This window comes from Aulostomus chinensis, chromosome 23 (assembly GCF_037954235.1).
Source record: "Aulostomus chinensis isolate RoL2024-O1b breed Wild chromosome 23, RoL_Achi_v1.0, whole genome shotgun sequence".
Classification (NCBI taxonomy): domain Eukaryota; kingdom Metazoa; phylum Chordata; class Actinopteri; order Syngnathiformes; family Aulostomidae; genus Aulostomus; species Aulostomus chinensis.
In genome coordinates, this window is record NC_141342.1 from 16,034,316 (window position 1) to 16,050,160 (window position 15,845).

Genomic DNA, 15,845 nt, shown 5'->3' on the forward strand with positions numbered 1-15,845 from the left:
GTTGACAGAATGAGTACAAAAAAACCTCTGAAGAAGAATACCCATTATTTACCATCCGCGTGGCAAAACCACACGACCAAAAAGTCTATACAACATCAATAGCTACATGCCTTGACCTCACCCTTTTACTACCAAACCAGGAGATTATTTGTCATGTCCTGACCTTTGGGATCAGCCTGCAGCAGTGATCTAGTATTTCACAGAGGAGTGAGTCAGTGTCCAGTGGTTAGTGATGGCTGTTACCTTGGTACAGAGCTCGGATGCTCTCAGGGCTAATTGCACCATGTCTGGCAGCAGGGAGTCAAACAGATGTTCAGCAGCATCAGGCTCCAGAACCTTGGAGAGAGGAAGGAGATCTGTTTATGTTTGTTGTTTTGCCACAAGACTCAGCTGTGACATTATTAGTGGGTTTGGAGTGGTTCGTTTGAGACGGGCAGATGAAAAGGAACCGATCTGATCCGCATCTTCATGCATGTGCAATTTTACGAGAACTTCAATCGACGTAGGACATCCAACTTAATGCTAATGAGCAGATTCAAAATGAGAAAAATTTCAATATAATCAAAGAAATCAGCCGGCTATTAACTGATATTGTGATGCATACAGTTTAGTTTCATATCATCAAAATATATCTGGCTTTAATAGGACAGTTATGCGATACTATCACCAGAATCAAATATTAATAGCAACCATCCATGGCTCAACAACAGTGTAAAGTGAAGTGACCTATCTTGGGCAATATACCCTACCCGTATTTACGTCCAGAATGGCTACCAAATGTCAGAATGATCAATCATGAAGCCTTTTCATCAAGGTTGCATGGCCATGCCAGCTGATTAAAACAGTCTTTCTGGGAGAAATGCAAATGATCCAGCATGGAGAGGACAGTGTGTTCCCTGGACAAGGAGCCTTGACTGTTGATTTAGACTAGGACATTTATATTATGGCAAAGGAAGCCTGACTAAACACTGTCATAAGTAATGACCTGGTTGACATCATAAACTGCTCCTATGGGCGTAATAAATGACGGCACTTGACAGGGCGAGACGGTGGATATAGCTGAGCTAGTATAAGCCAAGCTCTTTAAATCAGCCCAAGACAGTGCATCAAATCAACTGAACAAACTCTGTGTTACTTGATACAGGTCTGTACATCACACCGAGCTGACAAAGTAGTCAAGCAGGGTGTGAAGGGTGGGTGGGGGGAGGCAGCGAGAAGCAAGAGCTCCCATACAGATTTAACATCATACTCCTGTTCCCATTCCCCACCGGTCCAAACAATAAAGCAATCTGCTTCACTGAGTCTGTGGACGTGTGACCATGTAAAAATAAAAGACTTGCATGCTCCTAACCGTAAATACAGCACTGGTCGGACTGTAAAAGAGAACTGAATGAAACCCAGGCTGTCCGTCAACAGCTTTTCTGTTATTCATACACTGTCTCTTTGTGCACGTGCCTGTGTGTGTGTGTGTGTTTGTGTGTGTGTGTGTGTGTGTGTGTGTGTGTACGCGCACGCAGAGATGAATATTCAGTGAAGGTGACTGGCCCATCACTCCATGCCATTCATGTCTATTTTTCTCTGAAACTCAAAAGCCTCAGCATCTCCAGATCTGGCATATCCAGAGGAAACATTTACTACATTAAATTGCAACGCCATTCCTCATTCTTCTATTGTAGCGCTGGAAAAATCTGACACGACCCCTGTAAGATCCCTTGTGATTGGTTCTTAAAATTATATGTGGTAACACACACAAACACTGTATCCTTTTGTTAAAGAGAGCAGCTTTTCATCGGTGTACAGCAAGTACATGATGCCTTATAGGAAATGCATAAATACTTGAAACTAGACTATTAAAATGCAACTCACTACTTCGTCAAAATCTGGAAAAATTCAGAAGTGGGTTAAGATCTGCATAAACTTATAGTGTAGAACAGGGCTGTCCAAAGTGGGGCCTGTGGGACAAAGTTGGAACGCCACAAGATTCAATCCGGCCTTCCACATATTAAAAAAAAAAAATCATAAAAATTAAATGCCAAGAAAGTAAAAAAACAAAAAACAATTATAATTCTGATGTTTTCTTTATTTAGAAGTAAAAATTTTGCTGCAATATGTAGAATTTTTTCATAACTTGATCATCTGGCAGACACTTTGTACAGGATGTGAGTGTCGGGCGGTCATACACTGAATGGCTCAACTTTGGCTCTAATTCCTCACCTAACAGTATATACGTGTTCTCCTGGTTCATACGGTTTCAAACAGAGTTGCCTGCACTTGAAAATATATTCAATAAATACATTTTATTGGCACTGAAACCCAAAGTCTTGATTTGTTGTTCAACTATGTATACACTTAAATAACAGTCAGTTGTTGTTGTTGTTGTTGTTGTTGTTGTTTTAAAGTGGGATTTAGAATCAGTTTGCATTTTAACAACACAATGCGTGTTTGCTTTTGGCCTACATTTCAATAGCGGTCCTCCAAGGAAAAAAAGGGTGTATTTTATGCGAGTACGTAAATATAACGTTAAAAAGTTATCCGCAGGTGTAACATCATGAAAAACTTTTACTTTACTACTTCATGGTCAAATATGACCCCCCACATATTCACAAGTTTTACAGTGTCATATGAAGTCATCCAGACACTTAAAAACATAAAAGTGTGGGTGATCATCAAATATATGATGGCGATAAATCATGTGGCAACCAACTGAAAATCCAACTCCGTTTTAATTTGCTGTGACGTTGCAGGACATTGAATAAATGTTTCCACTCCAGCTGATTTGACACAATCTAAGTCCAGCTAAAGCCACAAAGTTCAGCCAGCATGTTCGGCTTTTATCTGATAGGTTTCCCATTCTAATATGATTTACGACATACATATGGTACACAATTGATTCAACATGATAAGGTTGGAGTAAAGCGTTCTCTAATGTCAGCCATTTTTATTTCTGACAAGTTACTAAATGTGACCTTTTGGCAAAAGATTAAATTATTTCTCAAGACTACCACTTTGCTTGTGAAGGGTGGCAACATTCTCCTATGCAAAATCCATTACTGTTTTTATACAAAATGACAGAAATACATTTTTCAGTTGCATCCATGAAAAAAAACAAAACAACAACAACAAAACAAGTCCATGTATTTTTTTTCTTGAGATATGTGATATCATAGAAACATGTAGCAGATGTATCCTGGGTGATGCAATGCAGCGCAAAGTGAGTGAGCGTACTCCTACCATAAAGAAAATATTGTTTGTCTCATGAAAAAAAAAATCTTTCCTGGGCTTGTAACATATCAACTCGTGTCACAATACAGCCCATCTCATCTCACCGAATGGAATATTCCCACCGCTTCATGAGCCAGACAGCACCGCAGCCCTCCCTGATTCTCTACACGGGATGACGCAGAGCGCATCAAAACCACAGATGATGGATGGCTTCAAAACAAGGCTGGAGAAGACACTGACAACTCACAGCAACAGCCAATGAATCAACAGTCTTCTGGCCATCATGATGCAACTCTGGACCACCCCCACCCCTTTAACTGTAAGACTTGTGAAAGAAAGCTCATAAATAACTCTCGTACATGTAGGAATAACTCATTTTTTTTAATTGGAATGATAAATTTTTAAAGAAAAACAACCTTCCACATCATCTATCACAATGAAAATAAGTTGTTTTTTTTTAGTGCTTTAATGCGCTAAATAACAGCCTTGGGTTTGAGGTGTTTGGAAGGAGCTGAGTGGACATCGGCGTACCAAACAGTCTGTCTGGTCAACAAAGGATAGGTCTTACTACTTAAGAACAGCTACGAACCTCAGGAGAGGCATTCCAAAGGCCTATGGCTGATTTAAAAAAAAAAGAAGAAGCTTGATTTATTCATGCGATCTCTTCACTTTCCAATGGTTTGAAAGACAAAATTTAGGAGCTTCATGTGCTGACAACAATAAGCAGAGTTTTTTTGTTCATAAAAGGTTGTAAGGGAATGCCGGTATGTTCATTCAAAGAGAGTCGGTCTATTTGTTTAAGGCAGTAAAAAAAAAAATCGAAATGAACAGAGCTTATATTTTACAGGCTTTTGGCACCATGTGAATTTGTTTTAGACAGCTGATCCCTTTACAAGTAAAGAGCTGTACACTGTGCATGTACGAGGGAAAAACACCAGCAAGGATTCACCAAAATGAATGTGAAATACACGAGACATGAAGGGTCAGTGGGACGGAGTGTAATAAATCAAACAAAGTGGATTCTTGCTTTGCACAAAAATCAAGTATGTTGTTCATACTGCACTCATGTTGACTTATGAACATATTAAGACGGTTTTGTTCATTTAAAAAGCATTTTATAAATTCAACTTGGGATTATATTAAATATTAGACATTGATCCATACAGATGTTATGCAATACCACTAAAATACTGTGTATGCCATGCTTAAGTTTATCGATTGCCAAAGGAGAGAAGAGCACAGCTGTCAGATGTGAAGACATCATCACCACCAACAAATGAGCCATCTGCACTTTCTTTGACCCGAGAGTGGAAACCAACATTATTTTATGGTGCCTTCTGTTGGGCAATCAAGTGTCATGATTTGACAGTTCAGACTTCATTAGCTGACAGCTAGTACATGCACTGTATGTCCATCTGTGATTATATGGCTGCATGCCAGTACTACTTTGAAGACTTCTCCAAACAGGACAAACATAGGAACTTAATTAACTATTCTTTTATTGTAATAAAATAAAATAAACAATCATCATGACAGCGGTGTATATCGTTTACCTTGGTGCAGTACAAATGTAACGCTGTGAAGTCCCATTTCCTGGCATTTGAAGCGCAGTATTTCAATATTGCATTCTGTAAGAAAACATAATGGAATGAATAAAAAATAATTGTATGTCTTTATTTAAGTGACAAAGCATTTTAATTTGTCATTACTATATAAAATACATATTAAATGTCCTATATCAGTAAAAACTTCCAACCAATGCACTGTGAGGAGGCATCTCATTTACTGGGATCAAGACGCCACCTTCTGGCAAAGTCTGCTAACAGCAACTGTAGTGCACCAGTGCTTCTACGAAGCGAAAGGCAGTCTGTCTTTTCAATGAAATGACAAAATGAAACTTTCCTTTAACTCAAAAGGGTTGTTCATTTTCCTGGTCAGAGCCTCCTTGATCAGCTCCCACCGACTCTTGTTCTGCCGCTTTTGTGTTTCCTGCGGATTCACAAAGTGTGTTAGGTTTCTGTAGAGGAACGTTTGTTCAGCTCTGAATGCTCAAATAAAAAGATTGCTGCCCTAATGCTCCTCTGTTTGTTCAATGATTTTAAGTATGTAATATAAGCCTCTCCTCCGCTGTGGATCATTTGTGGAATTACATTCATAGTACACATTAATATGTGAAGTCATGTTTGCACACACACTTAACAAAATGACATTGTGGCATTCAACCTGCCATTCTTCATTGACATCGGTAATAAACTGAAAAAGACTTCAGTCAAGTATAGTCACTGTTTGACGAACCTATATAAAAACAATATGTAATTTATTCATATTTACCGATCACATGACACATTATTACCTCATCTTCAACAGGAAAGAGGTTGTCACGGGAGCAGGGCATTTTAACATGGATATCATCCCAGGTATCCTCAAATTTGGCAGGATATGGACCCGGAACTTCACCTAGAGAGTCCGTCTGTCAACAGAAGTGAATTTACACAAGTGACATTATTACCTGCGGTCACCACCCTGCATCCAGCCTGTACTGTACATGCGACTTCCCCTTCCAAATGCTTGAATAGAAACAGCACTTTACAGAGACATTCACCCATTTATTATCAACCTCTTTTCAAGTTGGAATATACAGTTTGCGACAAAACACAACTGCTCTCGGCACATTCTACACATCTATGTAATTTTATATTATATTCTGAATTAGTGAGTGAAATTATCACAACAATAACACTTGCTTCACGAATGCTTGTTTCTCGACCACATAGAGTATTGTAAATAATATCTCAAACCCTTATCATCACAGTGTGCAGGCCGGGAATATCCTTCAGCGGAGGCAGCGTTCCACGACATTCAGGCATTCTTCTCAGCTCACTGATTGGTGTCCCTAGCCAGGTAACAACAGGCTCAGAATCACCAGAGGTATTTTCCCAATCTGAATCTTCTTCATCAGGTAACCCTGGGGATGGAGCCTCCGGGAAGAAATCTGTTATTTTGCTTCTGTGTTTGACAAAGCCTTCCGAGCATCCTGAGCCTGATGCCATTTCTTGTTTGTCCATTCCATCATCAGTGTGGGTGTGCTTCGAAGTCGGTGCCACGGAGTTGTCTTCCTCCAGGTTTTGTGGTGTCAGCCGATGTGTTACTTCATCTGAGTCAAAGGCATCAAAATTATCAGCATTTTGGCAGCTCTGAGAATGAGCATTGTCTTCATCATCCATTTTGACTTCCTCTTCTTGAGGCTGGCAGACTGCAGCGGTGATGTTTTGGGTGGGCTTCACCAACCAACTTTCAAGAGCATTTCTGAACTTCTGTTGCTGCCTGGGGATGATTCGGTGATGGGAGGCTTTGGTTTTTACACCTCGCAAACCACCTCCAGTCTTTGGCTTTATGTCCATATTTGAATTTGTGTTGTTCTGTCTCTTTTCTTGGTTGACCGCCTTTTTATCGTTGATCTGGATACATAAAGTTGAGTCTGGAGAGAATAAAATAAGAAATGTGTTGTAGTGACTGTCTACTATCACATTTTATGTGTACTCTGCCAAAAGAAAGAACACACAACCAAATAACTTACCTTGGTGAGAAGATGAATGGGACTTTAGCACACTGGTTTTAACCCTGCTTCTCTTTGTTACAGGCTCAAAGTCCGTCAAAGCACTCATTCTACAAAACGAGAGAACACACATTGGTTGACACTTTGAGGCACTAAATTAAAACAGGACTCGCTATTAATGTATACTCACAATACAACTTGGGCTGACACCACTAGTAAGGTGTTATTCCGTTTTGTCCAGACTTCTTTCTTACAGAGTCTTGTCTTCAACAAGCGAGCAAATCTCAAAATGCCGTACAAAGCCATACACCAAACAGCCTAAATCAAAATAGTTCATGCCAATTCTTTAACTAAGTCGGGAGTACAGTAACGTTATTATATCTGAGTAGCTTATGATCCCACAAAAATGCTCGATTGGTGTTTTATTTTTTGGGAATTTATGTCGAAGTCCTTTGTAGTTGTCTGGAGCTAATCTAGATAGCATATATGCTAGGAAGCTTTAGACAACAATGTCTGGCAGTGCAAAGAATAGCCGTCTTTAAAACGGTGGTACATATATAAATATTGTTTTGACTCACTGTTTTCTTCTAAAATAAGAGTCAAATAGGATTTAAGTGATCTTTTAGCCTTTACTTAGCGCTATTACGTACAATAAACACACTTTCAAGCAACTGAACTGAACGCCAAAACACTTCCGCGAGAGTGACGTCACGCTTTGTAAGATAACGCGATATTTGCTCATTGCCGTATCTCCAAAGGTTCTTCCACATGATAAAACTGTGAAAATTAAGTTCAGTAACGGTAGCTTTTCATTGTACGTTTTTTTATTTTATTGTAGGTTTGTCTTTACAGTTTTAATGGTCTGATTTGGGCGCCAATATCGCGAGGAATTAGAGAAACCTGCACTTTGACAAGAGTGTTGAAATGCCAACTAATTAAGCCTACAATACCCCGTGGTGTAACTATGATTGGACTCCACTCACAATTGTTAACGGTCATTTCACACTTGGCTCGTTTGCTTTTTTTCACTCTGTTGCTCACCTGTCTTTAACCACGCCCATTATGACGCACCTGTCCAACAGAAGAAAGCTGAAGGCTTAAACATTGAATTGATTAAAAGGAAACGTATTTTAATGGACACTTGAGATACTTTTACCGGGAACCATGATCAGAAGACCCACTCTAATCGCTACTTTCTTGCTCTGTTACCTTCCTGGAATTGACAACACAGGTGAGGTTCGACAATTTTGTGTTACGTGCAGCGATGGAACAAAAGATCTTGTTTTTCGTGTATGTGCACGCCAATAGACATACGTGGGATTTTTTTTTGTATGTATATTTGACTGTATATTATCGCTTATTGGGGTCTGTAAATGTATCAAGGGATGTGGCTGAACCCTCAAAATTACTAGTTTTTTCTCAATTTTTAATGTGTGTGTGGGTTTAATGTGAAGAGAAAAAACGCAAATAACCACAGAGTAACGTCTATATATTTGCAATGTCTGCGCATTCACCTATCTTCCAGATGTTCCCAGTGGCTTTACATCAAAACTTTCCAAGTACTCCATTGTTAATCCTCAGGTTATTCATAGATGGGCAAGGGACACGCAACCACTAAATGTAGGTACAACTCTGGTTTCACTAACCTTTTAATTAATATGACAACGTGAGTAATTTGTCATCTTCTTTAAATATTGTAGAATTATGAAGACGAGACACTGTCATATGCTCTCAACATAGACAACAGAAAACACCTTCTTCATCTGAAGAAGAACAGGTTTGCACACTTTGATCTTAATTTGGAGGAGTCCACAATAATACTTGAGTTGAGATAACGCTTGTGTTTTTCTCCTCTTGTTAGAGACTTTCTACACCCAAACTTTGTTCAGTTTTCTGGTGACGTTACTGGTAACCACACGCCAACATATCCTAAACATCATGTAAGTCGGACGATCGGTCATTCTGCTATATTAGACTGGTTTGGACATATATTCTTAATGTAATTTCTTTTTCTCCAGGCACATTGCTATTACCACGGAGAGGTGGAAGGATATGAGAACTCCGTGGTTGCGGTCAGCACATGCTCCGGCTTAAGGTTTGGCCATGCTGTTTTATTTCCTCCTCAGTGTGAGGTGTAGAGGTGGTGTTAAGCTCTGATTCAATATTGACTGCATTATTAATCAGAACATCATCCAAAATGCAGAATCTGCAGTTATTCTAAGGAAGTAAAATGTGTCACATACCTGTGTGTCTTTATATCAAAGATGGAGCTAGGGGTCTGACATCTTTTCTGGAATTAAAGCATTTCTCTAATGTTGTTACTGCCGTGCGCTATTTCTCTGTAGGGGTGTGATCCTCTTTGGAAACAAGACCTATGGGCTTGAGCCCCTTCCGGAGTCGACCACCAACGAGCACCTTCTCTACCGGCTGCAGGACATCCAGTCGGAGCCTGTTACCTGTGGGGTCGTCAGTGAGGATGCAGCAACGCAAACCCACGAACCTTTTCAACCTGGACAATCGCTGACGTCTCTGCTGCGGGTCAGGAAACAACTGCGTTCACCACAGTGTTGCAATCAGTTGAAACAGGAAGCGCAAATGTTTCAAATGTCTTATATTTTCTTTTTGTTGTCTCAATAGAGGAAGCGTAATTTACCTCAAACCCATTATGTGGAGTTGGTGCTGGTTGTCGACAATCTCAGGGTGAGTTTGTTTTATACTTGTTCACGAATGAATTCGTTTGCAATTAAAATCATCCACATAATTGTCTCTTTATTGTGCCAATTAAATTCACAGTATCTTTTTAAGAAAAGCGATGAGACTGCAATACGGCAGGAAATGGTGGAAATGGCCAATCTACTGGATGGGGTGAGGTTTTTGTTTTTTTTTTCAAAGATATTTTTGGGGGGAAAAAAGATGGAGTGACATCACAAAATATGAGTGTTATATTCTGTTGTTTTTTTTTATCTCTCTTCTGTTCCTAGTATTACAAGCAACTGAATATCCGCGTTGTGCTTGTGGGCCTGGAGATTTTTAAGGATGCTAATCCCTTTGAGGTGGAAGGTTCTCCAGGAGATGTGTTGGGAAATTTTGTCAAGTGGAGGAAGTCTGTTCTGTTGCGCAAGATCCGGCACGACGTGGGTCAACTCATTGTGTAAGTACATTTTGTTTAAAAAAAGAAAATCTGAAATAATCTGAGTTTTGGTGAGTAAAATGTGTCTTTTCTTGTCCCTGCAGTGGGCAATCCGGTCCATACGCAGGAGGTGTATTGGGAATGGCCTTCGTGGGTTCGGTGTGCTCTGTTACCAGCTCTGGAGGAATCAACGTGGTTAGTGTGACACTGTTTTCATTTCTGACACCAGCTGGCTGCTTTTGTGCGTTTGAGCTTTTGTGTAGAAACTGATACTCACTGCATTATTCATAGTAAAGCTCCACAAGAGCAGCTCAGTCTCTCAGGCTCTGTTTAACGCTGAAGTCAAACCGGTTAGACTTCAACACACAAGCTAATTACAGTAAGAGCCATGACGGGGCAACTTTAACTTGTTGGATTCCTTACATTCTTTACACTGAGGTGTCTATTAATAGCTTTTAAAGTTACTGCAATTGTAAAGATAATTGCTTCTGGTATTTTATGTAATATGCACAAGTTGAGCAACTTGTGTAAAGAACAATTGTGATTGTCCAACGTTGCTGCATATTCACGACCAAATCCATTTTAACACCTGATCAACTTAAAACAAAAAAACAAAAAAAACATGATGCTGTTGTTTCAAGTGAAATTTCATAACATCTAGCAGTCATATCTCATCATTAAGTTTAAATAAAATCATGTGAAAAGCTTTTAAAACATCATTTCAGTGAAATTTGGGAAGCTTAATGACCAGTAGAACAAAAGTAAGATGAAAATAACTTGATTGTAGATGAGGACCATATGCAACACTGTTAATATTGCAGCAATTCTAAGTGTACCTGAAACAATTAATTTGCCACAAGTGTCTCGGACTGCACAATTGGCTTGTTGCAGGCTGACATGCCAGTTCGCAAATTGCTAAGGTCGTGTAAAGTCTCAGTTTTCAACATAAAGATATATCAGAAGTCTGTTCTAGCTGTTTAGCATCACAGCGAAGTGACTGCTTGCCTGCGTGTCTCGTCGCCAGTTCAGTATCAGAAACAGCTGCTTGTGCAGCAGATTCAAACCTTGACTGCTGTCCCATGTAGGAATAATCTTCAGTGGGATAACAAGCAGAGTTGCTTGGAGATGTCTTCAGCTGTTTGAAACTGTGTGCACAACCTAGCAACATAAGGCCAAGCCCTGTCAACACTGTGAAGACTTAAAGTTGACAAGGAGTAAAATTATGGGACTTGGATCTTCATCCTGATATCCAGCTGGATCAGTGTTCCTTCAGATGATCTGTAGCTGTTTGTGGCGATGTCATAAATATCTGCATGTTTGTTCAGTGTGTTTATACCAATATCCTAGAAAACTGGTCCTGACCATATTGGATGTGTGTTCACAGTTCAATGATGACAACCTGGTCTCAGCCTCCACTGTGGTGGCCCACGAGATGGGCCACAACCTGGGCATGAACCACGACAGTGACAACTGCAGATGTGATGGAAAAAGTTGCATCATGGCAGCCAGTGCCGGGTAAAAGTGTATTTCAGAAAATGTTAGATGCAAGGTTTAACCTCTCGTTTGAGCGGTCAGAAGAAACAGAACTGTATTTTTAAATTTCAGTTTTGACACGTGACCTTTTCATTTGAAAGTAATCCCCCTCTAATCTAGTTGGGTAAATATGGCTCCCTAGTTTCTGTCCATGTCAACTGTCTGTGGTCAAACATTTTTAATCATGGTTTGTCCTGCCACCATTTAGTGGTACCGCCAGTTTTAGTAGCTGCAGCGCTCGTGATTTTGAGACGCTGATCCTCCGTGGAGGTGGCATGTGTCTGAAAAACCAGCCGTCCCTGTCAGACGTCGTCGGTACTGCTACATGTGGCAACGGCCTGCTGGAAGAAGGAGAGGAGTGTGACTGCGGCACACCGAAGGTCGAGTTATACACTAGTATAACAATACCTTTTAGACTTGTATTTTAAATAATCTATCCATGTCTTTTTACTGTATCAAAGTGTTTACTGATACGAGGATAGTAAAGCAACCAGATAATTATAGCATTTTTAATATGGCAATCATGTGAATAATGTAAAATGTAATAATGTAAAATTTTGTGTGACAAAAAAAAAAAAAAGCTCAAATATGTACAGAACCTGATGCTCACTGCTTTCAAATTTACTGACTACAGCACGATCAACTGGCTCTTCAAATGCCGCTAAACAGTGTGGCATCGTGACGTTCTTGTGTGTATTCATCTGTTCAGTCCGCTGTTAAGAGCTTCATCTCTGTTTTCATTTCAAACAGGAATGCAAAAGTAAGTGCTGTGATGCTGCCACTTGCAAACTGACCCCCGGATCTGCCTGTGCTCAGGGCTTCTGCTGCAGTAACTGTCAGGTCGGTGTCATTTTTGACTTCGGAAATAATAAAATATATAACATCCATAGAGGCAATAGTATGATGTAACAAGGGGGCACCTGGAGAGAACACACCAACTGCCAAGGTGACGTCAGTCAAAGCAACTGTAATGAATTTGCATTTGGGAGCTAAATAGGACATACAGTATGATGGGTTTTTGTTTTAGATCCAAGTGGCCGGGACACCGTGCAGGACGTCAGTCGACGCCTGCGATCTTCCTGAATACTGTAATGGCACCAGCGCATTCTGTCCTGATGACTTCTACATCATGGACGGCTTCAACTGTCAAAACGATGCCGCGTACTGCTACGAAGGCCGATGCCAGACCTATGACTACCAGTGCAAGCATCTCTTTGCGCCAGGTACATTTGATAATGATTGACTGTAACTTTAGCCCTTCAAGAGGAGCATCAGGCTACAAACAACAGCCAAGATATTAAGTTGCTCCTCCTGTCATTAATAGTTCATTGGATATTATTTCTCCTCTATGCAGATCCAGCAACGAAAGCGGCAGATATTTGTTTTTTGCATGCAAATACACAAGGAGAAAAATTTGGAAACTGTGGACAGGACAACGGAGGAAACTATATCAAATGCAGCGTGGCGTGAGTATCTGTTTTTAATCCACGAACTAAATGAACTGAACTACACATCTGTATTACGTCATGTTTGAATTATTCAATGTAGGTGTCACTGTTGAGAGTAAGGTCACACCACTAAACCTAGCACACACACGTTGGCATAGAAACCACTTGAAGCGATTAAACACTGCTAAGTTTGTTTTTAATAAGTACCTGTGATTTAATATCTGACTGACGCTTCTTTGCTCTGGCACTACAGAAACGCCATGTGTGGAAAAGTGCAGTGTACGAATGTGGATGTCAACAACCCCCCCCCCGGTGCTCACGTCAGTATTAAAATAATAAATGGGTCGACTTGCGTTAACGCAGACTTCAACCTTGGTACTGATGTACTCGATCCTGCTTATGTGAACCCTGGCAGCCCTTGTGGTAAAGGAAAGGTAAGCAGACTTTGATGATGCACCAAAAAAGGAAACCAGGAAATGAGGCCACTTTCTCAGAAAGTGTCATTGATACGCAAGAGGAGAAATGACTCATTTATTACAATAATTGTTAATCATCGTTCAGGCCTGCTTGGACCTTCGTTGTGTGAATGCTTCTGTATTGCTACCCGACTTGGACTGTGATGCCCAGACCACCTGCAATGGCCGAGGGGTACGACAGGATTTCTCAGCTTCCTCTATTAGCCAAGGGTTGCAATTGTTACATTGCCGTTGTAATATATTCTACAGGTATGTAACGACCAAGGGCACTGCCACTGTAATGATGGATGGGCACCGCCCAACTGCAAAAGGTCTGGTAGCGGTGGCAGCATCGATAGCGGTCCTGCTCAAGTAGGTGAGTGTGTTTATACACGGAAGATTACTATCAATGTCTGCCATATCACTTGTATCTGTGAGACGTCGTGTGTAGGAAAATGCCAACAGGAAAAACCCTGTAGCTCGTAGTCATTTATCATGGCGTCATTTACTCAAAGTCACTGTCACCTGCCAGCATTTGCATGGCAGAAGTGGTTCCTTGTCATACCTGTTGGACGAGAGTGATTAATCAGCAAGTCAATAAACAGTAAATGAACAGCCAACTTTTTCCACAATCCATGGATCACTTGAACATGAAAATATCTTAGCAAATAATGAAGATTCATCTTTAAAGAAAACGATCATTAGCTTCAGCCCCAGTTGGGTGCACAGATGCATGACTTTGTTGCGTTCTTAGTATATGAGAGAGATCATTAATCATATTTTAGGTTTTGATAGCTGTCTGCTCACAGCATGATGAACTACGTCATTTACATGAACATGCATTGCTTGGCTGTTGCACAAATAGATGTGTACCTGAATGATCCTTCTCCACACCTCTGCTATATTTAGGTAATATTGGTCATGATTATGTAGTATTTTCATTTATTAGAAAAAGCGTTATATAAATGAGCTGTTAATTTTCTGAATTCATGAAGACTTCCTCATTTCTCCCTCAGACTACTCCCTCAGGAACGGACTGTTAATCTTCTTCCTGCTGGTTGTTCCTCTTCTGGTTCTACTGGTTCTTGTGCTACTCTATATCTTCAGGAGGGATTCCCTGGACCCGTGTCTTAAAGGGCGCTTTACCAGTCAACTCAAGTAAACATTAACTCAAATTGAAATTATACAGAAAAATATGGGTTGAGGAAGATTTTTGCGCAGGTGTTCCTCATGTTAAAAGCAGGGTTCAGTCGTGAAAAACCTAGAAGCCATTTGATTATCGTGTTTCTGTAGATAATGCTTTAAAGAGACGGTCTAGATTACATTGATTTTGCTCTAGATGAGTAAAAACTTCACTGTTTTTTTTATTTAATCATTTGAAATTTAAAATGATTCTTTGTCGTTTATTTGTGCTTCTACAGGCCCCGAAGTGATCGTAGCAGAAGTGCAAATGGGCAGTCAAACAACAACGTTCAGACACACACCTCAACAGAGATAACACCACAGGCTCCAACTAATATGGTAAATAGTTTTTCTAAGTATCGCTGGAAAGTCAATAAATACTAAACTTTTTTTGCTGTTAATCTAGCTTTTATAACTAGTCAGTGCATCTAAACAACAAAAATACCCCTCCCCCCCAAAAAAAACCATCATATCTTTGAGTTTTTACATACTTAATTGATTTTATTTCTTCTCCTTTCAGCCTGGATATCCACCAGCAACCTCAGCTCCAATTTCCGGGTATGAGTTCAATATTTCACTTGATTCGTACTGTTGTCTCTTAAACGGCACAGCAATCAAATAGGCAAGTAAGATTTAACTGAATTTGCACACCTGTTGTCAGTTTCAGGTATGGAGAACTGGATTATTGGAGCATGGAAACAAACAACACTCCTGCACAGCCGCCAGCTCGGGTGCAGGGCCCTGGAGCACCCAGACCAATCCCACCCCGGCAGCCCCCAAAGTGATTTTCTTTTAATGCAAAATATTGTTGGTTGTATTATGAATGTACAGAGTTAACTGCTGCATAAACTGAATCTACATGAAGAGGCAATTTTAAAACACTTTAAAACCCACTTGGTGGCCACACATTGAAGGTTGACTCCAGTGATGGTTGATGAAGTTTTTATGTGTAAATATTTGTCGGTATAGGTGTGTTTTTATTAAATCCCTGTTTAAGACTCATGAGAAATACATGCACAACAAATGTAAAAATACTCCCAACTTTTTGTATGTTTTTGGTCAAAATATTTTAATGATTTGAATATATCAGGAATTTCAGTTGTAATAAAGAAAACCTATAATGCTAGTTCTGAATTTCTTGAATCTTTTTTTCTGGATTGTGGAATTTGAATCAGAAAAAGACAAGGAATCTACATTTTGGGGTCAAAAAGAAGTATCTCGTGACCCCTTGATATTCCTCTAACCCCATAGATTTTAAAAGCTGCCTTATGCAACCAAAAAAATAAACATTTATGGCTTTTGGGGGGGGGGGGGGGCTT

The 15,845-nt window shown here is 40.0% G+C and overlaps 2 protein-coding genes across 4 annotated transcripts in view; one reads left to right on the forward strand and one right to left on the reverse strand.

The window, feature by feature from the left end:
• Window positions 1-9,324, reverse strand: part of LOC147239780 (poly(ADP-ribose) glycohydrolase) — a 44,653-nt gene extending 35,329 nt beyond the window's left edge. The window contains exons 1-7 of one of the 3 annotated variants that reach the window (XM_086195747.1): window positions 6,969-7,764; window positions 6,800-6,888; window positions 6,021-6,700; window positions 5,576-5,692; window positions 5,125-5,211; window positions 4,776-4,850; window positions 244-336 (exon numbers count right to left, since the gene is read on the reverse strand). In XM_086195747.1, coding sequence (XP_086051873.1) covers window positions 244-336; window positions 4,776-4,850; window positions 5,125-5,211; window positions 5,576-5,692; window positions 6,021-6,700; window positions 6,800-6,888; window positions 6,969-7,084 — 1,257 coding nt within the window. In that variant the 5' untranslated portion in view covers window positions 7,085-7,764. Of the gene's footprint in view, window positions 1-243; window positions 337-4,775; window positions 4,851-5,124; window positions 5,212-5,575; window positions 5,693-6,020; window positions 6,701-6,799; window positions 6,889-6,968; window positions 7,765-9,021 lie in introns of those variants that run through there. The other 2 variants (XM_086195748.1, XM_086195746.1) reach the window with 2 other exon arrangements.
• adam9b (ADAM metallopeptidase domain 9b) lies at window positions 7,768-15,660 on the forward strand. Its single transcript, XM_086195745.1, has 22 exons — window positions 7,768-8,009; window positions 8,304-8,398; window positions 8,479-8,555; window positions 8,640-8,718; window positions 8,797-8,873; window positions 9,124-9,316; window positions 9,416-9,478; window positions 9,572-9,643; window positions 9,760-9,929; window positions 10,013-10,103; window positions 11,293-11,423; window positions 11,650-11,821; window positions 12,192-12,281; window positions 12,469-12,664; window positions 12,796-12,907; window positions 13,143-13,323; window positions 13,451-13,537; window positions 13,615-13,720; window positions 14,361-14,502; window positions 14,766-14,865; window positions 15,047-15,084; window positions 15,188-15,660. The coding sequence occupies exons 1-22, from the start codon at window positions 7,943-7,945 to the stop codon at window positions 15,309-15,311; spliced, it is 2,463 nt and encodes an 820-aa protein (XP_086051871.1). The 5' UTR covers window positions 7,768-7,942; the 3' UTR covers window positions 15,312-15,660.
• The last annotated feature ends 185 nt before the right edge of the window (window positions 15,661-15,845 follow it).

Bases quoted from the DNA above. Each gene is read 5' to 3' on its own strand.
- adam9b (XM_086195745.1), top strand. From the start codon at position 7,943: ATGATCAGAAGACCCACTCTAATCGCTACTTTCTTGCTCTGTTACCTT. The intron at 8,399-8,478 runs GTAGGTACAACT...TAAATATTGTAG, and splicing joins GGGACACGCAACCACTAAAT to AATTATGAAGACGAGACACT. The intron at 9,317-9,415 runs GTCAGGAAACAA...TTGTCTCAATAG, and splicing joins CGCTGACGTCTCTGCTGCGG to AGGAAGCGTAATTTACCTCA.